Source organism: Chelonia mydas, chromosome 9, assembly GCF_015237465.2.
Source record: "Chelonia mydas isolate rCheMyd1 chromosome 9, rCheMyd1.pri.v2, whole genome shotgun sequence".
NCBI lineage: Eukaryota > Metazoa > Chordata > Testudines > Cheloniidae > Chelonia > Chelonia mydas.
In genome coordinates, this window is record NC_057855.1 from 72,537,987 (window position 1) to 72,563,207 (window position 25,221).

The following is a 25,221-nucleotide window of genomic DNA, read 5'->3' on the forward strand; positions in this document are numbered from 1 at the left end:
TGGGGAGAGCAGAGCAGGCAGGTATAGTCCTCACATCCAGTTTCAGTTAGGACCACATATTGTTTTATCCCATTTAACTAACAAGATGTAGTGTAGTACATTATAGTGTATTTTCTGCTACAGAAAATACTCAAGATCAAATCTTGTCTTCTTGACTCATATAATTACTATCACTAAGTTTGATGTCACTGATGGTATGTGAATAAGGCAAGCAGGATTTTGCCCTGACGGTTTAATTATAAAATAGTGCTTGCCTATTTCTTTAACACAGTTAGTGAAAATATTCTTTTATGTACTAGGAGATTTTAAAAGTAAATTACAATATTTAAAATGTTGCATGGCTACTTCATGATATAAAGATGTTCCCAAAATCCCCCTTTTCCTAACTTTTCTTTTTCTCTCTCAGAAATATCAGGTCCTGAATGGAGATGGCTGAGAAAAGGGAATCCCCTTCCAAGGAAAAATTTTGCGGTTTTTTTGAATTGTCCCATATTCGGATGAAATGCCAAAAATGTGAATTTTTTCATGGAAGGGAATTAAAAAAAAAAAAAATCCATTTCAGAAGCATCAAAATGGAATTTTTCAGCTTCCAGGTTGCCCACTGAGAAGGCTGTCATCAAATTACTTGTTAAATTGTGAGAGCCTTCCAGCCTGGCTGCCAAAGAAGCAGAGCACCCTTGTATTTAGCTTGCCCCCGCAGCTTCAGGAGACAGAGGCCAGGTGCTCTGCCTCTCTGTCCCCTGGAGCTGTGGGAGGCAGAGTACTGGCAGAAAGTAAAACTGAAAAAAGCTTTTTCAGAATGGCAGCCAGGAAGGCATCACTTTGATTTTTACTGAGGGAAAATCAAAACTTGTGGATAAAACCTGAAATTTTTTTAAAGAAAATTTCAGTTTTGCAAAAAGGGCATTCTTAATAGGATAATCATTCCAATGCAAAATGTTCAACAAGCTCTAGTCCTGACTTTTTTATTTTGTAACCAGCCTTTAGTAGGCCAGTGTTCTGGGGTAATGCATCTGCAATTCCTGCTCCCCAAGTGGCACAACAGCCAGCTAGCACTGCCACAAATGTGGCCAGGTTTGGCCAAAGATGGGACATGGTCAGGGTGTGTTGATTCAGCTTTTGCCACTGATGCAAATAGAGCTCCATAGCTGCAACTTAGTTGTCCTCCACTAATGGGCACCCACCACCACCAAGGAATGGTGTAATGTAAATACCATTGCATACTCCAGCACTTGGTAATTTATTGAGGGTACAGCTGCTGTCACCGATTCAGTGAAAGTCACTAATTAGCTCTCTGACCTACTGTGCTCCCAATTGGAGTTGGGAGAGCCGCATTTCAATTTCAGCCTGAAGCTATGATGTAACTTTCCAGGTGCTAAATTATTGCCAAAGTCCTCTGTCAAATGAGAAAGTCAGAACCTGATATTTCTGAGTTAACAAATAAGATGAGAAAAAATGAGGAAAAATTTTGGGGGCATCTTTCCATTGTAAAGGGGGCAGTTGAACTATAAAAACAATACAAGTTTATCTTTAGTAGAATAATGGATCTGTTTGTTTGCCACTTTAGACTTACACACTGTTATTAAAACTCAATAACAAATAGTTAGGTTTAGTCTTAGTCTCCAGAGATGTGTGTGCATTACAATTAAAACTTGGGAGAAAATTTTTAAGAATTAAGCACCCTGGACCCTTGATTTTAAATCTGAAACTGCTTCCAATAGCCTCTTCTGACTCATCTAAGCAATCCTCCAGCAAAATAGGAAGACCGGACATGAAATTCAGTGCTTCTTCATACATCATAAAGATGCAAGGAATGGCACAAGTGTAACTTTTTTTCCCTTTTAGATTACCTTTAAGCCTAACAACATAAATCCCATCCTGTACTGCAATATGTTGTACTCTATACAGGATTACAAATATTTCATTTCATAAGCACAGCTTTTCAACATAGGTAGCAAATATACTTAGGAGGAGGGATTTTATTCACAGAATATTTTGGAAACAGTCTTTGTTGTTTTTTAAATATGTGGTCCTGTTGATCTCCATCTGTTTCCTTTATTCCTTTGTATACTGTGCAATTAATATAATTCTATTTGATTTATTTTCATATATACAATTAATCCAGCATAACAAACTTCCTTCTGTCAGTCAATAAAGCACTAATCATCTGAATCTCATCTGTCACCTCTTTTTGGAGTTTGTTCTTGAAAGGACAAATTGCTATGGCAAAAATATTGTGTCCAGCACATACTAAGTTTTTCTCTTTGTAGCTACAGATTGCAGCTCCAATATTAGATAATGGGATTTTTCATCATAATAACATTATAAGGGAAATGAGATTTTTATCAGAATTTTATTGCTATATTAAATATTTCTGCATTAGCCTTTAATTTTTTTATATATGTGTGTGAGTTAAATGACTAGAAGGGGCCTTCCAGTGTTTCCATTAAAATTTCCTATTTACAAGGGTTTATATCTGAAATGTTAACATTTGATGTGGTCTGAAAAAGTGAACAAATTGTTCCTATTGAATCTCTCAGTAATCCGTTGGTCTTTTCTAGATTCTGTTGTAAGGGTTTACCAGTTTGAGACCCTTCAAGGAGATAAGTAGAATGATACTGAATAATAACCAGCTCATGCACTGTAACCTACATCTGAACTCAGGTCTTCAGAAGGGAAAGAATTGTGAGCTTATCCACTGAGCCACCTAGTCCCTTAAAACTGTTTACAGTATAGAATAAATAAAATTCATTTTAATAATCATGTTATGTATTTATACAACAGAGTACTTTAGGTCAGTTGTGTTGCTAATGCTCATTCATTTAAATGATAGATTTTTTGCCTTGGTTTCTTCAATATATTATGAAACACAACAGGAAGTCAAACCTAGAAACCATTTAATGTTCAGAGTGGGGTATAAACCCATATGCAAGCAATATTCTAAATTGGGCTAAAATCTAGCACAAGAGCATGATGGAATCTTAAACATTTCCTCCATCTCTCCCCTCCACATTACTTCCACTTCACACAGGATTTTTTTAGCTTTTCTTCAGAATGTACTTGTTTTGATGGATTTAAATTGCACACTTTGATACTTTACTTATTTTGTTCTTATACTCAATTAGTGATGAACTGGTAATTTTTTTTTATCAGAGTGTTGAAATAACGTGGTGGCATTTGGGTAGAGCTAAATTCTAGTAGCAGAGCACATTTCATAAATCTCTTATTTTATTTTTACATCATTATCTGTAAATGGGTTTTAACCTGACTGATTTCTCCCTCAAACAATTACTTAAGATAAGTATACAAATACATCTAGTCTTTGATCATAGTGCATAAATGACAGGCACATAATCGGTATTGCCAGCTGAGTGGAACCAAACTCCTTCACTTGCCCTAAAAATTGAGACTGTAATGATGAAATCATGAACTAAACTCATCGTTCTTCCTACTAGAAGAATTACTTGAAGACAAATGTTGGCAACCACTGTAACTAATGCAGTTATACCTGAGTAAATCAAACATAATCAAAATGTATACTGATGAGACTTCATGACTCATAACCATAACCTCAAAGGTAATAAAAATGATTTTATAGAAAGTAAATGATGTGAACTTCAGTGATTTATAGCTGGGGTTTTTTTTTTTTAGAAAAATTAATTGTATTACAACATTTGAGATAGTAAAACATTTTAGTTAAAGTTGCAAGATGACTTTCATTATCACCACATGTTTTAATTTACTTTGTGACATAGTGTTTTTTGTGGCTGAAACATTCCATTCTTGGTTGAGCCAAAGGATAAATTATTTTTTTATATTCAAGAAAATGTTGGGTTTTTTGGTTTTTGTTACCCAAGAAAAGATGTACTTTTTTTTTTTCCCAAAACTCTCATTGACTTCGGTGGGGCTATGAGTTCACTGAAAATGTTTTTGATACACTTGTAAATGAAATAACTTAAGTTTAATGCTATCCTGGACTGCAGCTTTAAAAACAAACAAAAAAAAAAAAAGTGCCATGAGTTTTGTGTTTTTTTTAAAACTATTTTAAATTACAAAGCTGTATACAGTTTTCTTAAAATAAGGTTTGTATATGTGCAGTAACATTTTTATTCAATTTTAAGTAATTGCCTTTTGCACTGTTTGATCAGAATTGTATGTAATGTATAGTGACATGAGAATGGTAAGTTGAAAACCTATTTGGTTTGAGTTGAAAATCTGTGGAGATGCTCACAGCACAGTTATGCATCTCCACAGTGCTGCAACTAGCATTTTACTTTCCACCTGCTCCCTATCCTACCTTGAGACAAATTGTCCTGTCCTCTGATGAAACTGGGAGGGCAAAAGGGCCAGAAAATACTGTGTGGTTGAGAGTTCGAGGTAACTATCCACTTGGGTAGGAAGAATTGGAGATAGTGAACAGAGTGCATATCCTCTCCATCCATTGCTGCAAAAGTCTTGTACCACTAAAAGGGTTCCAGTCATAGCAACACTGCTTCTTTGAGAACTGTGTGATCCATGAGTTGCCCTGTAACTGCTTACCAGTGGAGGGGTCCGGTCCAGCAGGAGCTAATGCTTGCTTCAAGATCTTTAATACTGAACAGAGATCTATGGAGTCCAATAGGGACAATGTACAGTGCCTGGCTCCATCCAAAAAGAAGACCCTGGGGAGCAGAGCAAGAGACCACGTAGCTGCCCCATGGGAGATCAGTGAAAAAATCCAGCCCTTTTTTCATAAAAAACAAATATCCAGCAACCAAGAAAATTAAATGCTAAACCTGTATTCATACAGTAAGGTTGCAAATTTGATCACACGCAGGAAGTGTATAGTTTTGTGTTCAGTAGCAAGATTGACTCGCCCACACAGTATGTAGCATTTTCTGTTTTGATTAGTTATACAGGACCATAAATATATACTTTCCACATGGGAAAAAATCTCTAACAGTCAAATCCTTCCACTATCAATGTTGGATAGCTTTCTACAGTGTATTTCTCAGAGCTTCGTACAATCTCTTTTTTAGATACTTGAAATCATGCTATCCCCATAGTACAGCCTTGAAAATTGTCATGAATATTTACCAGACTGCAAGCAAAATCTGTTTGTCCCCACACACCCACTTTATCATGATGATTAATGGCAACTTATGATATTTTACTCACATGTTTAAAAAATGGGCAAATTTTTGCAGTGCAGTATTTGATATTTAATCACATATATGTATGTATTTAGTTCTTGTAAACTTGAATCAAAAGCCAGTTCCTCTCATCCTTAACAGTTTGGTGTTCTTCTATGAATTCCCTCCTGTGACTGAAAGCACCCATGTATTCACACCCTACATACTGTTGTAATAAACTTTTGTACAAAAGATGCCTTGTGCGGTATCATTTGAAAACTAATAACTCACTTATCAATAATATCATGGTGACATGTATGTAGCAACATTATATGTAAAGTTATGAAGTCTCCCTGTGTGATGATGATAGCCCATGTTCAAAACCACCCAGCTCTGACTAGGCAAAAGTTGTTAAACAGCTCTATGCTAAACAAAGGCATTTGTGTTTACCTCAATTTACATACAAGTAGTAAACAGGTCCTTGAGACAGCAGGGAGATGAGATGGCTGGAGACAAAGCACATTTGCATTTCAGCAAACACTGGTGAGAAGAAAGAACATGGAGTGTCCTTCACCACTTGACTCCATGTTGCCGCTTTTACTGTTTAGCAACCAGCCCTTTGACTTTGGTGGGAGAACCTAACCTGAGAATTTGGTCAGCCATGTTGCTGGGATCCCGTGATCAAGATTTTACCTTGAACCAAGCCTAACTGGTGAAGTTAGCTACTATGAATTTTTACCTTTGGTTTTTCTTGTAACCATTCCTGCCTTTAACACCTTATGCTTCTAGTCACTTCAAATCTATCTGTAGGTATTTAAATAAACTTGTTTTATTTTTAATCTAAACTAATCAAGTGTTTGTGTTTAAACTGAACTGTTTGGGTAACTCCAGTTAAAATAGCAAACTGTTGATTATTGACTCTTTACATGGGCAATGAACCTTTAATTTCTGAACTGTCAATGAGAGGGCAGGACAGTGCAGAACATATGTTTTTGGGAAAATTCAGTACTGGGAGTGTGTTGGGGTCACCCTGCAAGTAGTTACCAAAGCTGGTGAAAGCCAGTGTGTGACTAGAGTGCTGCTGGACCAGGGCTACAGCTATACACAGACACTCAGGATGTGATCTGCATGCTGTTAGGTTGTCTGTGAGTGGGCCTGGCTGGAGCTACAACACCAAAACATTGTGAAGCACCCAAGGTTGCAGGGCAGGTGATGACACAGCCCCTCACTTGTCTGGATTGTACCCTGAAATGTGGCACCTCAAATTTGAGTTGCCCAGAATTACTTATAATCTAAATTCCACCAGTGCCCATAAAGAGGCCTCTCTCTGATCTGTAAGTCCTCTCCATAGCCCAAAATCACTTACGCAGTGTGCAGGATACATGTCACCCTCTGTCCTTGTTGTTTCCCTAGTAACGCTCCTTCTCTATTATAGAGCCCCACTTCTCTCGGGGGATTGCCCAGGGATTGTTGGTAGAATATATTGCTTACAGCTTGCTCTTAAAGAAGCAATAGAATTTCCAGACCACCTGTAAACAGGCTATCCCACTGCCTTCAGAACTCCTCTTGAAGTCTTTAAAACCTCTTGGGAGATAGTGTCCCCTCACAGAGCCTCTAAAGATAAGAAGAAAACTCTAAAGCTGGAGTTTTGAGCAAGATAGCTCAGACTCAAACCTCAGAATTAAACTTGAATTGACTTATAAATTTTCAAACAGGCTTTTGATCGCATTTGATGCAAAGCTTATGGCAAGTTATGAGAACATATGGTGTCCCCATAGAATTGACAAAGCTCATAAGAAAAAAAATCTACAGCAAGAGCAATGATAGTAGCAAGATAAGTACAATGATCATAGACAGAAAGCTGATGGAATGATTCAGAATGACCATAGGAGTGAGACAGGGATGCGCACTGTCACCAGATTTGTTCAGCTTGGTACTGGAAGAAGTAATGTCTGTGGCACTGAGATGAAACCAGAAGACTCGTTATGTGGTAGGACAGTGCACAACTTTAGATTTGCAGATGATTTTGACATCATACCATTGACCAAGGAGGATTTACAGAGAATAACTGACAATGTAGACTGGGAAAGCAGAAAAATTGATTGAAGAACTGCATGTAGAAGACACAAATTATGGCAACTGGAAGAAATGAGAGGTAAAATCAAACTCTGACAAATAATTAGAACAAGTGGAAAAATTGTGTACCTTGGAGGACTGTTATCGAAGAATAAGAATTGTGAAGGTGACATAAAAAGAAGTATCAGACTTATGCTGCTGGGTTCAGAAAAGCGCAAGATCTGGAAGGATAAAAGACATTTCATAAAAACAAAAGTCAACATAAATGAGACAACTTTCATGCTGGTACTGTTTTTGAAATGCTGGAGTTATGAAGACAGCCAATGAACAAAAGATTTTGACTGCAGAAATGAACTGGCTCAGTGGAATACCGAAAGTTTCAAGACTGCAGAAAATAAAAATTGAAGAGATAAGAAAAAGTCTAGGGCAAGAATTAACACTGTCATAGAAAACTAAAGAAAGATCTCTGTGATGGCTTGGAGACATGTCAGGAATGGACCTGGAAAGGATACCATACAGAGCAACACATGCCACTGTGCAAGGAACTAAAAACAGAGGAATACCAGGGATGTGTTGGATAGACACAGTAAATAATGACACAGAACAAAAAGGTTTAAAGATGAGTGAAGCTGATACAAAACAGAAAGTGGTGGAAAGACTTTATTCAGCCCCATTGTTGCCATTGAACTGACAGACTGGAATCAAAGAAGATGGAGGAGATCTAATTTCACATGCTTTTGTGCTTTTAAAAAACAAACAAAAAGGGTGGTGACCTCACAGGCAAGAGAATAGGATCTTCACTGAGACAAAACTTGGATAGTCACCTCAGCTCTGAGAGTATTGTCTGCAACGTCTTTTGCATGGCTGTTCTCAATTGGGGGGCCATTAGGCGTACAAAATCAAACAAAGACCTACATAAAATCTACTTTAAAATAGATTTTCCCTCTCAGCATCTTTCAGAAGTGATATCTCACCTGACTAAGATTTGCTGTTCAATCCTGGAGGAACGGCAGCTCCATCTGTGGAATTCGGACTTGCAGACTAACATCTGATGACGTCCTTTCCAAATATTCTGTTGGTAATCTCTTTGGGAAGCATAGGGACAAAGCAGTCATTGAAGTCATGGACAAGGGGAAATAGGTCTTGTTTAAAATGTTGACTAGCAAGTGTTTTCAAATATAACCTGATGCAATAGTTTAGACAGAACCTTATGTAGATACTTAAAAAGAACCTGTTGGGGGTCTGAGCTCTTCTGAAAATCTGGTCCAAAATTATTGGGTTGTGAATATATTTTTGTTGACATCAATTACTCTAAAAGTTGAAAACTCTGAAACATATCTTTTTACTGTAAGTTTCAGTAAGCTTCAGACACATGTTCTGATCCATCCTCCACTTGTACAAGCTGGTGTGATGTACTTTTCGTATCTGGAGCAACACCATAGTTGACATTGTGTACAAGTATTTGCATCGCTTTTTCTTGTTGCTGCTTTTTTTATGTGGCCACATCCTGATATTGGAAGCCTTTTCTGTAAGTGTAAAATCTCTTCTCTATATCTACCCCATGGATCTCAAATGATATTCTGCTCTCCCAATATACACAGAGAATTTACTGACATGAACATGACATCTGTGAATGTAAACAGGACAGATTACAGTGCACAGATATGTCACATAATCTGAGAGGGAATTTGCCCCTAAAATTAATATTTGCTTCTTTTGGAATGGACAGTGTTTCATGTGCTAGGTAATAATTTGAAAGGACTCCAAGATCATAAAACGAAAGTGGACTTTTTTTTTTAAAGAGGATAGTTTACAGAGGTGCTGCAACTTGTGGTAGAGTTCTAGCCTTCTATTCAGGCTGATTTGTCTGGTGCCTCTTCCAAGCTTTTTCCTCCTGCAGCCTGTGCTCCTCCCTTCAAACTCCCTGCAGGTTGCTACAGACAAAACTCTTAAGATAATTCTGGATATTAAACTATTATATCAGAATTATATTGAAAGTTGTTTGTCTGCAACTTCCACTCATGCTAGTAAGACTGTTACTCAAGAGGCAAGTTAAACCTATTACAGGCAATGCTGGGCTAATGATTGTAGTCCCACCTCTTTGTTCAACATGTGACTGAGCTACACATACACCTTCATAGTGAACTACTATCTCGGTATTGCTTTGTTAAGAAAATGATCCAATAGTTTTAAGTTCAATGTTGAATGGAAACATTGCCTTAGGCTTTAGATTAAATTGCTTGAAAACACATTCACTCTCTGAACTCCTTTTGAGGTTTTGCAGGCAGTTTGCATGCTATTTTGTTAGGTTTAGGAAAGGGAGGAAATTGGAAGTTAAAGACTCTCCGGTACAAATACCAATCTGTCTGAATGAAGAGCTTGAAAATTATTCATAAAGATCTAGAAAAGGAAATGTACTGTTGTGGATCTGTTTCTAAGGTAGATTTTTTTATATGCTGTATAATATAAGTTTTTAAAAAGCAGATATTAAATGTTTAATTGACTTGCTGTATAAGAATTGGAGAAAGCTAAATTTTTGCACTGTAAGGATCAGACGTGGATAGCGGAGCTACTGGTTCCAGTAATGTTTATAAAAATGTAGTCTACCCTCAAACAGTTTCACTTTGTTTGGGGATCTTTCTCAGAAATTTATCATTACTCTTTCTAAACTGAACTTCTCTGCTCCAAAAATGCAGCTCTTCTCTTAGTTGAGAGAAGTGACATCTGTTTAGAGAAGTCATTTCTTGGTGCTGGTGTTTTTTTAAAGTTTTTTAAAGTAATCAATATTTGTATGTAAGGGAGTGGTAATAATCATAATCAATCTGTTTCCCCTTCCAACAGACTTGGTCCATTTTACCTGCTCATCAACTAAAACTGCTAAAGAAGATTTAGAGCCTGTTGTACAGAAGCTGTTCTCCCTAAATGCTGAAACAGAGAGAGGTAAGAAAAATAGATGAAAAGTATTATGCAAAAATTTTACAAATATGTTTACCTTTTGAATTTTAACATTTCTTCTACTGACCATCTGAATCCACCATCAAGATGAAAACACAGTGATTTCCGCTTGGTCGGCTGTTTGGGTATCCATGTTCTAAAGTAAAGGAATGGATTCAATATATTTTCAAAAAAGTGAGAGAACATAATTAGATAAGTCACTTATCTCTTTCCTTGACTATGATGTAATGGTCTTGGATAGAGCTTCAGACAGCTTTAGGTCCAGCAGTTCTGAATGAGCAGAATAAGACTTTGGCTATAAATGTCCAGCAATGAAGAAAGCATGGGAGGCCAGAAAGCATTTTCTGGTGTTTTCATTTCTAACAAATGTTTCCTTGCATGGGAAACGTTTGTTCAAAAGCACTTACACTACTGCTGAAACATGAATGCAATTACCAATGCATTACCTGTATCCCATCTTTTTCTTATCCTTCCTTATTTCTTATACTGCTGCCGATCATTTTAGTATTGGCACTCCCAAGATAAAATAAAATCCCAATAGGCTGATGATTTACTTTTCCAATCTGATTCCCGAGAGCAGTCAGGGCTGTGTGCTTTTTTTGTGGTGTTCTTTTCCTTTTTCTTATCCTTCCTCTTACATTGCTTCTTGTCTTTCTCATCTTCATCTTTTTCCTCCACTTCTCCTCTTGTTTGCTGTTTGTAACTGCAGTTGTCAAACTCGAAGTTGAAGTGAATTGTACACTTCATCCTGAAGATAATGAGATTTCTAGTCACTCTTATTCCCAGTAATGAGTCCCAAAGCCTTGACCCTATTTCTGAGAAAGCCCTGGTAGATGTTTTCGTGAGCTTCGCCCTTGACATGGACAGCTTCATAGTGCCTGGGGAATTAGTTGTTGAAGAAAGTGGTTGTTGCAAAGAGAGGATTGGTCTCTGAGGTATCTTAAGCCAGTTCAATGAAGGGCCTCAAAAATCAATGGCAGAATTTTGAATTTAACCTTGTATTTTATGTGGAGGCAGTGTAGAGAGTGGAGCAGCAGGGTAAGGTACTCTTGGTGGTTGCTGCATTCTGAAGGAATTAAAGCTTTTTTTAATGTTGGAGTACTCGTACTCAACTATAGTGAATTGCCTTCCAATGTTTTGCTATGAGAACTTCTTTTGTCAACTGGAGTATTACTTTGTGACCAAACACCCAAACTAGCTAGTGAAGTGAGCTGTAGCTCACGAAAGCTTATGCTCAAATAAATTGGTTAGTCTCTAAGGTGCCACAAGTACTCCTTTTCTTTTAGCTAGTGAAGATCATTCTAATAGCCATTGCTGATAACCTACTAACTGCAAAATGCTGACTGTGTAGCTAAGGATTCACAGCCTATTTGCCATGTTTTGTGAATAGTTAGTTGATATTTAACTTTTCACTCTTTTCCTGTTTCTTCTCTTTTCCAACTTCAAGGCTCATTGATAAACTTTCTTTTTGATAATAAAAAGAGGGAAAGCTATTATTGCCTTCATCAGAAGGTCTGATTTGGTTTGAGAAGCACATATATCTTCAAAAAATATTTTTTCTTTCTTTTCAGTTTACAGTACAGGCAAATCTCATTTTTACAAAAGGAGAACAGCAGAAGTTGAAAAATCAGGTTTTTGTAAAATTTGAGGAAAATGCATTTACCTACCTATTGGACTTTGGAAGACAGATTTTGGACAAAAAAGGGGGGGTTGTAAATACACGTCTGTAAAATAGGGAGTTACCTGTGTGTTTTATTTCTTTCAATCAGATATTTTGTTACTAATGTGCTCATTCAGTTAAAGCCCACAAAGTTGTATGCTAGAGAGCTAAGCTTAAACATATCTGTAGCTTGCATTTTAAAAAGCAGTGTTGTATGCCTCTTAGAGTATCAAATGGTAAATAAATGATTAGCCTGCAGTTCAGTGTCTTTTTTTTACATTAATCTTAATGTTTAAAGTTATCCAGTTTTGAAATGATGTATTATTTAGAACCTGACTGAAATTCTTCTATAAGAACTCTGATCAGAAGGGGTCCTCAGGTGCACTGAGGCACTGAAAAGCTAGTTTTCACTGACACATAGGCCTTTTTATCATCAGGATGAGGTAGTGGTCGTATTTTAATTAAAATGTCAGAACAAATACTGTTGGAGTTATTGAAAATGAATCACTAGATAAAGGGAGCACTGGGCCATGGCAGGTCAAAGAGGGAAAGTCACCTGGAGAAGAGGACTCCATTTATTTTCCTGCCTAAATAAGGAAGAAGTAACTTTTATGAGCAGTATGAACTTTTTAATATATTAAAGTGCATCTTGTTCTGTATTAAGGTTCATGCTTTCACAGGCTGATGGATTTAATTTGTTTTCAAATTATTCAGTAGGGTTAACACCTATTTTTTAAAATAAATTGTTTGATAGTCATAAAAAATAGATGCTGATGGAATGATATAGATTTATCCTTATGTTCTTGCTATTTTGTTTACAGTACTATGTTGCTTATGTTTTTCTGAATGTCAGCATTATCTGGCAGGACAGTTGGTTCTTTGAAAAAGAATAAATCTAACATTATTTTATAAGGAGTAAAGTTTTATGCAGGACGATAATGCTGGCAGCAATTATTATAGAGGATGTAGAATACCAAAAAGGGACAGAATGAATTTGCCAAACAAAATAACATCTAAAAATCTCGGTATCAGTATTGTACATTCTGCTTTTGCATTGCTGCACTATCGAAATCAGCTACCCCCGTCTTCTAAGATGTGTTGCTGGATTTGTGCAGGTTGACAAACCATATACTGAGTAACAGGAAGAAGATACAGATAGTAAATGAGGAAGAATTAGTTTATGGTAGTTTCTCATGCATTAAGAATAACGTGCACTCTTTGATAAGCAGACATAAATAGAAATTCACCTTTGATTTCCATTTAACGACACAACAAAAAAGACAAAAATAGAATGACTAAGCTATCTGATTTGGAGTAATTTATTATTTTTGTTGTTCTCCATTATCCATGGTGGTTGTAGTTTATTTTCTGTATTTGTTCCCAGTTCTTTCATAAGAACTCCCTTTTGCTTTGGGAGTTAGGCACCTTATTTCTGTAGGTCCCTTTTAAAAATCTCACCCTTTATGGTTTGTCAAACACTCTTTTATCCTCTGAAAGAGGCTGTATAACTGCTAAGTCATTCTTAAATGGGAAATGACAAAATAAAATGTATATTGTGAAGCAACATTTGAGATGGACACTGTTGCTTGATAGCAGCAGGTTGTTATACGGAGGACCTGTGTTCAGGAACAAATTCCATACTCTCATTCCCCTGGTCAGTGGACACAAATGGGGTAAGGTGAAAAGGCACTTGGGAGCCAAATTCAGAGCTTCTACAAGCATGTATATTTCCTATGTAAATCACTGAATGAAACTCATCAGTGATATGTCTTTATCAGTTGGTCAAAACAATAGGTCTAAATGGAAAAGCAGCGTAATTTGCATTTATTTGGCATTTGGTTGATGTACAAAACAAGTGTAACGGTCATACATACTGAAGGGATGGAAAAGGGAAGTGAAACAGAAAAAGCAACTAAGAGGTGGTTATAAGGTCAGATGAAATAAGGGGGTGGCTAGATAGACTGTTTTACTACTTACACCTGTCTTGTTATGTACAATGTCATATCAATGTAAAATTTGGCTTTTGGTTTTTAGGCATAGGAGAATGTACAGTCTATAACTACACCTTTTTTCCTGCAGAGAAGCCCTTTTCTAAACCAGTCATGGAAAAACATCTAATGTGATTTGTTCTTGAAATTAAAAAGGGAACACTGAGGGTAATACCAGTTAGTGAAAAGGGTTGGAAAACGTATTGAACGTCAAAATCCGCAACCCCAGAATGAGGTGGTCAGTTTAACACATACTGTAATAGGACCCTGCTGGGGTCTATCAGGAGCAATATGAGGCTTGTTGGATGCAAATTAACTTACATTTTTTTACTTTAACACTGAAATCTTTATTCAAAAGTTAAAAATTGTAATAATCCAGCAAGATTTAAAATGCTAATTGGCGAATTAGGAAATTCCTTTCTTGAAACCTTAGAGTAAGAATGCATTAAAAGTACTATCAGTATGCTTTAGTGCCTTTTAAAATGTATATATTTATACTCTATTACAGCAATTTCATGCTAATAACTGAATTGACTGTTTTATTATTCTGAATTATATAAGTCTCTTATTATATTTGAATGCTGGTCACTGAAAATATTTCTTGACATTTAGAGTCCAAAAATGGAGGAGGACTGGAAAAGCCCAGAGTCCTGTGGGCAGTATACTTCAACATGAGAGATTCTTCAGGCATTGACAGGAATTCATATGACTGTTTACCCTCAAACGTCTATGTCTGTTCTGGGCCAGATTGTGCATTAGGAAATGACTATGCTGTCAAACAGGTAAGGGAACTCCTATTTTTCAACTTTGTGGTTGAAGAGCTTTCAGTTTAAAGACCTCAGCTGGTGCCGAGTATAAAACAGTTTGTTATAAAACAGAACAGAGTGCATTGGCAATATAGCTGTAATGTGCTTCATAGAACTGGTGACTGTTGAGAAATTTTTTGGAAGAGAACAAGTTGAAAAATTGAGGCTCATAGAGAAGTCAGCTAATAAGATGCAATATGGAAGACTTGAAAGTGGGAGTGGGATAAAAAGAAAGGGATCATTAGAAGACACTGTGGTGGAACACTGGGTTATAACAGAAGATAGGGGCATAATTTAGACATGGACAGAGCTATGATATGAATTGACAATAGAGGGAAAGTTTAAACTTAATGGGGGTGGGGAAGGGAAGTTATAGAATCAAGGCAGCAGACATAACTGAAAAGGATGATCCTCGTACAGTATCAAGATTTTTGGCTATATTACAGGTGAAAGATGGGAAGACCAAAGAACACAGGATAGATTTAATCACACAGGAAGTAACCAGAGAACAGGCAATTTTTTGGCAGTGGGGATAAAGAGAATAAGGTGAATTCTGGTGTCTTTGTAGAGAAGAAAGCAACACTAACCAAGAAAAGCCAGAAAAATTAAAAGTAGAGTTCACACTGCAGAGTAAATTTTCAAAGTACAATGGAATGTAATCATGCAAGTTCTGTTTGCGTTATGAAAAGATATAAGACAGCGATGCTCAACTGAAGACATGGCCTCCCAATGCTTTGGAGAAGACCACAAAAAAAAAAGTTACTTGCCTATCAGAGCAGCAGAGAGGCGTGGAAATAACCTTAACTATGGGTGGAATAAACAGCAGCCCAATCATCCAGGCTGCAAGTAGGATGCCCCTCTAGTACTACTATATCACCTAGCTCCTCTTTGTCTGCTCTCCCTTCTAATGTGCAGCAGAGGAAGAATGGATCCTACTGTGTCCAGGCCCTGACTCACCCAAAAAAAAGACCCTCAAAGGTGTCTCTTCTTTGCTGTTCCCTTCAAGCATCCACCCTAGTAAGATAGGCTGGCAGTTTAGACCTATATATTGCACTTATCACCATGTTATGAGTGCTTTCAGTGCTAGCACACATGAACTCTTTTTACACCTACATAATGTTAAGTGACTATAGTATTTTTTAAAAGTTTGGGTTATTTTTAAGTGGCTCTGGCCAGAGAACATGAGTGGAAAACTTTTATCCAGCTGCAGTTTTTTATGGCCAAGCATAAACTCCTTAAAATAGGGTTTTATAATGGAATGGCTGACACAGCCTGAACTGTAGTGTCAGAACAGTATAATTAAGGGCTAAATAGTATCCTTCACTTTGTTTTACAAGGCAATAATTTGTTTCCCAAGATGATAAACTATGAGGATAAAGGATTATACAGAGAGAAATAGTGAAAAACATTAGGATAGCACTGTTACATTGTAAATGATTTGTTTAAAAGATCATTTTAAACTGTTTTACCATTTTAAACTGAGTGCAAATTAAAAGCTGCTTAAATTACATTTAAAAGTTAATTTTGGGCATATTTACAGTACACTTTTTACCCAGTGATGAGCTGTGGTATACCATGTTCACACCATTCTGTCCACACCCTCTTATCCACCACCTTTTCTAGGACCATCATTGTTTTCCCCTCCATTCCATTTCAATATGAGTGATATTACTGTAAATGGAAGCTACTCCTGTTCTTTAAATTTAAAAATTCAGATTGCTGTAGTTCCTCTATATGGCTCTGAAATGACTGCAGCTAAAATTATGTATTCTCTTCTGGGCAAGTGACCACTGAAAAAGCTATTTGTAAACTGCATTGAGCTCAGAGGAAGAGCCGAAGAAATGATCAGGAGCTGGAGGGGTTGATTTAGGGAAATAATATATTTAGTTTACCTAAGCAATGACTAGCTTTCAGTGGAACATAGTTCACAAATACAAAAAGGATTTAAACAGCAAGGAGAGAGAGGAACATTTTAGTATGAAACACAGGGATGTTACTAGAAATAGTAATGGGATTAAATTAAGACTGGGAAAATGTAGGCTGAACATAAGGCAGACTTCCTTAAAATGAGGCTATGGATTAATCTTCCTAGGAATGTGGTGGAAGTTCCCTCACTTAGGATACTTTTAAACTGCATAGGACAAAACCACTAGAAAATTTACTGTAGGGAACATGCTATATTAGCATGGTGATGATCTGGATTATCTCTCTCTAACATAGGTGATTGATTCCATGTTTGCTCTTAGTGTTGCTTTCCATGAGTTCCACTTGCACTACTTTTGAGTATTACCAGTTCTTGTGAATCATGTGGTCTGATTTTTGTATAACTAGTAGTATGGTCTATAGGACAGTACCACAGTTTCTTTGCAGATGATTTTACTGCCAAAAATCCAGTAAACAGGCTATTTAACCTCAGTTTTAATTGGTTAATTTTCTAGTGTATCATATTGGGTTTTAATCTGATGTGATGTTTTAATTTCCTCTGGGATAAGGCTAAAGAGAGGAATTAGTGCTATTTGGAGCTCTCTCTAAAGACAACAGGAGCTCTGAGTTTAAATCAAGGGCAGAATTTGGCTCCCAAATGTATTTGTTCAACAGCATAACCTGTTTATAGATGAATTATAGTGTAGTACGTCAGTGTGTTGGTTGAATCCAAGGTTTCATATTTAGTATAATATTACCTGCACCATATTTAAAATGTGTAAGATATTATTCATCTCAAGTTAATAGTATGCACTAAAGATCCTGTCAACATTTGTGGCATTGCATGCCTTTTCCCCATTATCTGGTGGTATTTGGAAGTATTGAGATTTATGAAATGTATTGGCCATTTTGTATTTCATCCGGTTGTTAGTTCAACAGGATTCTGTATATGTGTTAAATAGAAAGGGGTTATATGGCTTCTGTGGAAGCTATTAAAGGTAGATGTCCAGAATACAGAAAACCACTATAAAGTACATTGTAATTTTAATTTTTTTTAAAACAGTGTAATGGTTGTTAAACTACAATATCTCTGTAGGTTTCAGAGTCGCAGCCGTGTTAGTCTGTATTTGCAAATAGAAAAGGAGTACTTGTGGCACCTTAGAGACTAACAAATTTATTTGAGCATAAGCTTTCGTGAGCTACAGCTCACTTCATCGGATGCATTCAGTGGAATATCTCTGTAGCTTCTCTACACAATAGTGTATGGTGCTTAACTTAGAAATTTACAGACTGGAATGCTGTTACCTGTAACCACTAAATATCAAAGAAACTATTTACTATATCAGTTACTTACCATGAGGCTGTTAAATTATTGTTGGTTATTCTGCATGATTTCAACTGAATACGGTTAACTTTCAATTGGTAGATGTGAAAGCACTCTGTACTATTAAATTGTTCAATTACAATCAAAGTCATGCTGTCCTACATAGCATACTGAGAAATGCTGTCCATGTTCAATCTCATAATTATCTGACCAAGTTTTGGAGTGGGTATTTGCTGGCTAATTTGATACTGACTATCAAAGGCAGATGCACTGCAAATGTTGGTCTGTTTTAGATGGTGCTTTTCTTTAAATGTAAGATGCCATTGCATTTTCTTCATCATAACAATGTCACCAGAGTAACTGTTGATAAAATTTTGCTGTGGGTTAAAATAGAAATGTTGGGGATTTTTTAAAGTGTTTTCTTACATTATCTTTAAAATTTTCTTTTGAGACTTGATATAAAGAGTTGGGGCCTTTTTTTTTTCTTTCTTCCCCCCAATCAAAAAATCAATTTGGCTGATTTTCAAATTGAAAAGGCATGGTTTGTATTGTAAAATAGAATTTGTGTATTAGATATGCTATATTCCTGATTAGGAACTGAAAACAGTTTTGAAAGAGGAGAAAAAATGTAAATTAGGGAAACCAGAATTTTACAATGATACGGAAATGAGTCTGTGTCACTTTGATAGAAGCTTACTAATGGAATCCTTCATCCTTGGAATCTCAGTTCAAATCCATTGGTGGTCAGAGGTGAGTGAAGTTCATCATTAGAATACTCTTTGGTTAATGTGAACTTGTGAAGCTCAGAACAGTTCCTGAGTGGACAGGCACCCCCACCACAAAACCCATGTCTGCAATTGGTACTAATTGACCTCATTGTTGGCCAGTGCAAATGCCAGTGATTGGATGGGCACAGAAACTAAGTTTATCCTCTAATCTCTTGAAGTGATACCTCCACGTCAGGATGAGGTATATTGAAAGGAGAGAGTGGGGGAATCTTCTGTTGCCGCTGTCCATGCTGTATCTGTTCTGTGAATAAATAGACCCATTCAGTCTCCATTTCCAAGCTGAAAATCCAGCTCCCTTGCGTACCCCTAATTTCACACGTGGAGGTGGGAAGTGGGAGTGGAGAGTACAAATCTCATCTCATTTCAGACTTTATTTAGACCCTGATCCTGCAAAGAGATGCACTCAGGTGGATCCCTGTGCTCTTGTAGAGTCCCATTGACTTCTGTGGGGCCGTGTGCTAGTGCCAGATCCACTTGCCTTAGAGTGTAAGCTCTTAGGGACAGGGAACTTGTCTTCAGTTTGTCTGTACAGTGTGTATCATTTGGTGTTCTCTACATAATAATCCCCAAACTGTAAGACTCCTTAGCTCTCCTTGTAAATCAGAATCATTAAATGGCCTATAAAAGGAGATTGCTTAATTTGGGAAAAGCAATTTAAATTGAATAAGGTAAGTAATGACATCTTTACATAGCTATGGCTATCTGGGATTTTGCCCCTGGTCCCCAAGATCTTGAATCTATGCAAAATGTATGATTTGCAGGAATTATTGTTCCTTTGCAGTTCCATGCTTACCCAGAATGTAGTGTATTTACAATTGTAATCCATGCATTATAATAGCATCTGTCCTGATTCTTCCTACAGTAAGCATTTTTTTAACATCAATCACTGTGACAGTCGCCAGCTTAACACTGTCACTTTTAAGTACTTAATTACTGAACCTTAACAGTGTCTGGAATAAATTATTTAATAAGGAAATCATTGTGTTACTTCTTATAGCAACTTTATTCTTATTCAAATATAACATATTATGTGTATAGACACCTTTTTCAGAGAAGTGGTCTGTGTGTTTGGGTACACATGCATGCAAACACAAACTTTATAGCTATATAAGCATTTATAACTGGTTTTGTAAAGTATAAAAATAAATCATGCAAAAATACATATACATTTGTCAACAAAAATAGTACATTTTACAGGAATAGTAATGAATATTGAGCTATGCCTTTAATGAGAAAAACATCAGTAGTAAATACTACATACAAGCAATACAGCTATGATTTTTTTGCGGTTTTTAATTTAAAAAGGAGGTATTTCGGGGATAGATGATCTATATTAAATGTTAACATTTTAATGGCTCCAATGGCCCTGTGAAGTTTATACCTTCTGAGGGGGAAGAGATTACTTCCTTCCTTTGCCGCTTCTGTTGTTGAACTGGAACCAGGTGCGTCTTCTCAGTGGAAAAAGATTCATACATTTTGTAAATGAAAGCTACATTTGCAGTATACTGTAGAATGCACCAACAATTGCTGAGAAACTCTAAAAACTACAGAATCTGACCAATCTGAATTGGTTTTCTTTCAGATTTTGATCTGTTTTTAGTAATTCTGTCAAATGATCATTATAATTTGTTGCAATGATAGAATTTTAATCTTAAATGTCAGTAAAATATTTCTGCAATATATTAAACGTCAACCTAAAGTTAACTTTTTGTGTTTTCCTTGAATAGGCTGAGACACTTTTTCAAGAAATGTTTCCTAAGGAGGAATTCTGTCCACCACCACCAAATCCAGAAGATATTATCTATGATGGAGATGGGACTCAGCCAGAAGACCCTGGATTCAGTAGTTCATCCAATGCAAAAACAGAGCCCTCGCCTGAGGAAAGCGGTGATGGAGATAGCTGTAAAGTTTCAGAAGAACATCATGAAGAATAGAACGTACTGAGATTGAACCCAGTATCACTATCATTTCAGTGAAAGAGTTTGACTGACGTGGTGGTGGGGGAGTACAAACCGTTGTATTTATTATGTATGATCTCCTTACTTAGGCTGAATAGTATCTTACTTTTTAAGTAGCCTCATTTGATTTCGGTGAGACCGCTTATAATTGAGTAATACTCAACCTGTCACAGAGCTGGATCCAGAATCATAAAATAAAACATTTCATTTTCAAATCTGATTTTAATTTCCTTGAGAAGACTTTGGTTTTTAGTAATGATTCCTCCACCTTACAAACAGAGACACACTTCAAGATTATCAATAGCAACAAAACTTGTGAGTTAGTTAAATATAATTGACAATGGGACAAATCATCCGCTGATGTAAATTGTAATAGCTATATTGACTTCAATTTACACCAGTTGAGGATCTGCCCCAAAATCTTTCCCTCTAAATTGCATATAAGGAGGGAACATTAGACAGTATTGACAGTTCTAGAGTGTTCAAGGAGATAAATTTTTATGTTTGCTGATACAAGTCCTTCATTTGAATGCTGCTTTTAGAATAGCTAATATCACATTTACTTTGCTTATGAAAAATATTCTATACTAGTTTTTGAAATTGGTGTCATAAGTTCATTATTCATATTAAGCAGAAATAAACTGTATGTAATAAATATACTGGTCTCAATTGAAACCATGTATAGTAGTACTTAAAACATTATAAACATTTAATACACTCCTTTTTTGGTTGGTGTCATGAATTTAACTATATTTGCCAGTGACTTTTACAGTCTAGTCAGGAAGAAAATATAATTACTTAATTACTGCTGGACTTGTTTACATAATTAAGAACTACCAGAAATAAGCATGTTTTGAGTCCCTGTAAATATTTTGTTTAAACAATATTAAGGCCCCAAACTTGCACATACATAAGGATTTGCAGGACTAAGGTCTGAAAAATTTAAATAGTTAAAATAGAAAATTTTGGCCATAGTTTTGGAGGGAAAATGTTGGACTGGTTATAATTACAATTGTCTTCATCCCAGATAATATGTCTAAAAGTCGTGAGATAGCTGTAAATTATGCATTTTGTAATGATAAATCATAAAGCATATTTATACAAGAGAATTTGTAAATGTATTTATAAACTTGGTTTGTGTACAGAATTACAAAAGCAGAAAAATCTTGAAAAGGTTAATGATAGTAAATAGGCTCTCACCTCTCTTCTAAATAATATTTTGAAATTATACACTCTAGCTAAAGAAAGAAATAAGTACATATGGACTTTTAATTACAAAAAACTGAAATTTGAGTGGTGGAAGTTTTACCATAAAATCTAAAAAATTACCTGAAGTCAAATATATATAGTATAAATCACCAATATCTATACATATACATGGTGAACAAATGTTGATGATGGTCAGAGTTTAAACTGCTACATAAGCTTAGATATGATTATACCATTATACAGCAAATTATAGTACTGTTTTAAATACCGTACATCAATACAAATAATGCCATCAAATAATTGATGTCTGGTATTGACTGAAATTATTGACACAGCTAGGATTTTCTACAGTTTTTCAGTAAATGTGCCTGCCTTGGAGATGGCTTTGTGCCATAAAGGTCGATTTATTTATTTTTTTACAACACAGCTAACACAATGTAGAACATTATTTTCTGTCATGCATCATCATACAATATCCAAATTGCATTTATTAAATGTGTGTTAATGTTTACATTCTGTCACATTTGTTTCTACTAGATAGGCATCGTGCTGTGTAATCTTAAAGTCCTCAGAAAAAATGTAGATGAAATCCATTTTGATTGCTAAATAATAGTGATTTTTGGTATGCTTGCAATTAAGCAGCTAATTACAGATGGTAACAAATTGCCTGCCTGCCTTTTCATTCTCAGCTACCATTGCTGTGTATATACCAAAAAGCATGAATGTAGGTTAATTATAGTTAACATCTACAGATCTGTAAAGGAACTAAGACAAGAACCTGGTTTCTATTTGCCTTTCAGTAACAGGAATCATGTTTGAGTTTTCATCTTTTCTGTTTACAAGGAAATTACATTTGTTGTTTGAAAATTAAAGGTTTGCTTGCACATGCATTTCTTTCTGTATTTTCTTTCAGTTGTGCAAGAAAAGCACTTTACTGCTAGCTTCTAAACTTTTGCTGTACTGTTTGTTAATGTCAGTTTATTGTCACATTGCTATTTGTAATGTGATTAAAATTTACATGCATCCCCAGAAATTTACTTAATATATATTTAATAAATATATTTCATGCATTCATGTCAATGTAAAGTAAAAGGTTTGTAATGTTACACATTTGATTTTTAGATAAAACAAGGGCTGTGCAACTTACAAGTCATAAACTATGATTTTCCACTACATTGATTGGATAAAAACTCTTTTCATGTCGTCTTCATATAGTGAATGAAATCTTAAATGTGTTTTCCTGTGGTAGTTGAGTACCCAATAGCTCACTTGGAATAGGAATAGACGAGACTGTTGATCTTTTATTATATGGAAATCATGTATTGAACTGTGGTTTGTTCTCAAATTAAATGATTTAAGCCTACAAAGTGAGGGTTAGGTTTATTTGAAGTAGTTTTTAAGGCTTGTCAGACAGGACGTATTCAAAAGATAACATGACTTTTTAAGAACCAGCAATTTATCTGTGGGATTATTAATAAATCACGTTAAAGAAAGATAAGGTTAATTGAATTTTTAAACAAGTAGCTGTATTATCCTTCAAGCACCTTGGAGCTCATACAATATTCACACCTTTTTTTCTAACAAGTGCTTTGATATGTTTGAATTCCTTTTTTAATGAGTACTTTCTTTTTAACTTTGGTTAATTGGATTAACCCTTAATATTCAAACATGCAATTTGATGCCACTTTTCCTTCCTGATGTTGTATTGCTTGATCTCTGACAGCAATCAGTTACCCTTTCCTGGGAAGTATTTTCCGCCAAGAAGCTGCTGTGTCTGCTTTTTTTGGTGATGATGATGCTTAGGGCCATTTGACAGGTAATCATTAGAACTTGGATCTTTGCAGACTATGGGGTCTTTCCTCCTATCATTGCAAGGGGATTTATGTGGGTAACTCCCATTAATGCTAATGTCCTTGCATATGTAAATCTTTCTTGTATCAATGGGAAAATTGACCCCTAAAAGAAATCCCCTTTGTATTAGACTTGCTGATGCAGAAGTGTTCAAGAATTTCCATGAAGTCCTTATGTTTGAGACACGTGCCACCACTCTGCCTTCTTAGAGGAATGCCATGAGTAGGAAGTGGGGAATTAAGACGCTTGTAAGGAATTTCGAATGTTGTGTGTTTACTTTTAATTTTCCGTTATACTTTTGTAGCATACTGACAGATTTCCTCTAACAATTTTGTCTTTTTTCCATGTAGCTAACATTGATTTTGTTCTATGCATCTTAAAATTCCTGGTTTTAGTTAATAGCTTCAACTTTCTTGGTGCTTTATATCCTGCCAAAATATCTTTGTATCTGAGCAATGTCATTTGTGTAAAACGAGCTTTAGGAATAGTGTGTAAGTAATCCATTGACTAGCAAGCACAAGGAGCACTAAACATTGTTTTTGTAGAATCTACAGAAGTTTTGGCCATTTTGTTTTTCCAGATGATCAGCAGTGCAGTGATCTTTAAAAAAAATAAAATAAAATAAAATAAAATTTAGAGCTAGCTATTCAAAATATTTGGTCTCTTTAAATATGGACATTTTAAACCTGATTTTATATTTAAGTAGGCATAAAAGGCCAAGGCACACAATTTATTTTTAAGAGGATATAGTATCTCAACTAGTCCAGCATTTCAGAAGTGTGTGTGGAAGCAAGTGGAGCTATGGAACTGGGCTAACAAAATGGACAATTTAAATAAGTGAATCCCACAACTAAGAAAAAGTAATTTCCTAAATACTGCAGCTTTTTCGTAGTTTTTGGGAATCCATGACGCTCTTATATCCTTCACATTAGCCATGGGGAGACAGACTTGACATGCTGCAGTGTTCTACTTAATTCTGAGGAATATCAGAGCTCTTACCTGGACTTTCTGTTTTCTCAGGAATAAGTGGAATTTCTGAGCTGGTCCAACAGCTAGTGAATGCCCTCCAGTCATTGGTACATTGTGCCCCCATAAAGGAAGTAGTTGTAGGAGAAGGTACTACCAAATCCTATATTTAGATTGCCTAACACTTTCTATTATATATAAATCTTTCCTTTCAGAAATTCTCACCTCCCTAGCTTACAATAGGCCTTTCATATTCAACAGGGGGAATAACCTCAAAATATACAAGTGCCCTTTTACTATGAAATTTTGTTCAGCTTTTGCTGAGATATAAACTGTTAACAATTACTATTTCTCTGGTTTGTGTTCATCAGGAAAATTTTGTCACCATTCCAAAATAACTTGATTACCAACATTCTAACGCTGAGCTCACAACCACTGCTCCTGCAGCAGCAGCCATTGTAGGGGGAATGTCGGGGAGCCATCAGAGAACCTGTAGTGTGGGAAGCGAAAGGGAGCCGGGCTGGGTTCCCCTCCTCCAACCTAGCATCTGGCCCCCATGGCCTCCACCCTCTCTGGGTATAACACATGAGTAGAAACTGGGTCTGA

General features: G+C 36.0%; 1 protein-coding gene across 1 annotated transcript in view; it reads left to right on the forward strand.

The window, feature by feature from the left end:
* The window catches only part of CHM (CHM Rab escort protein), a 132,547-nt gene extending 109,386 nt beyond the window's left edge, over window positions 1–23,161 (forward strand). The window contains exons 13-15 of the mRNA XM_037908078.2: window positions 10,029–10,127; window positions 14,403–14,572; window positions 20,359–23,161. Of these exons, the coding sequence (XP_037764006.1) occupies window positions 10,029–10,127; window positions 14,403–14,572; window positions 20,359–20,565 (476 nt within the window). The 3' untranslated portion in view covers window positions 20,566–23,161. The remainder of the gene's footprint in view (window positions 1–10,028; window positions 10,128–14,402; window positions 14,573–20,358) is intronic.
* Window positions 23,162–25,221: the final 2,060 nt, after the last annotated feature.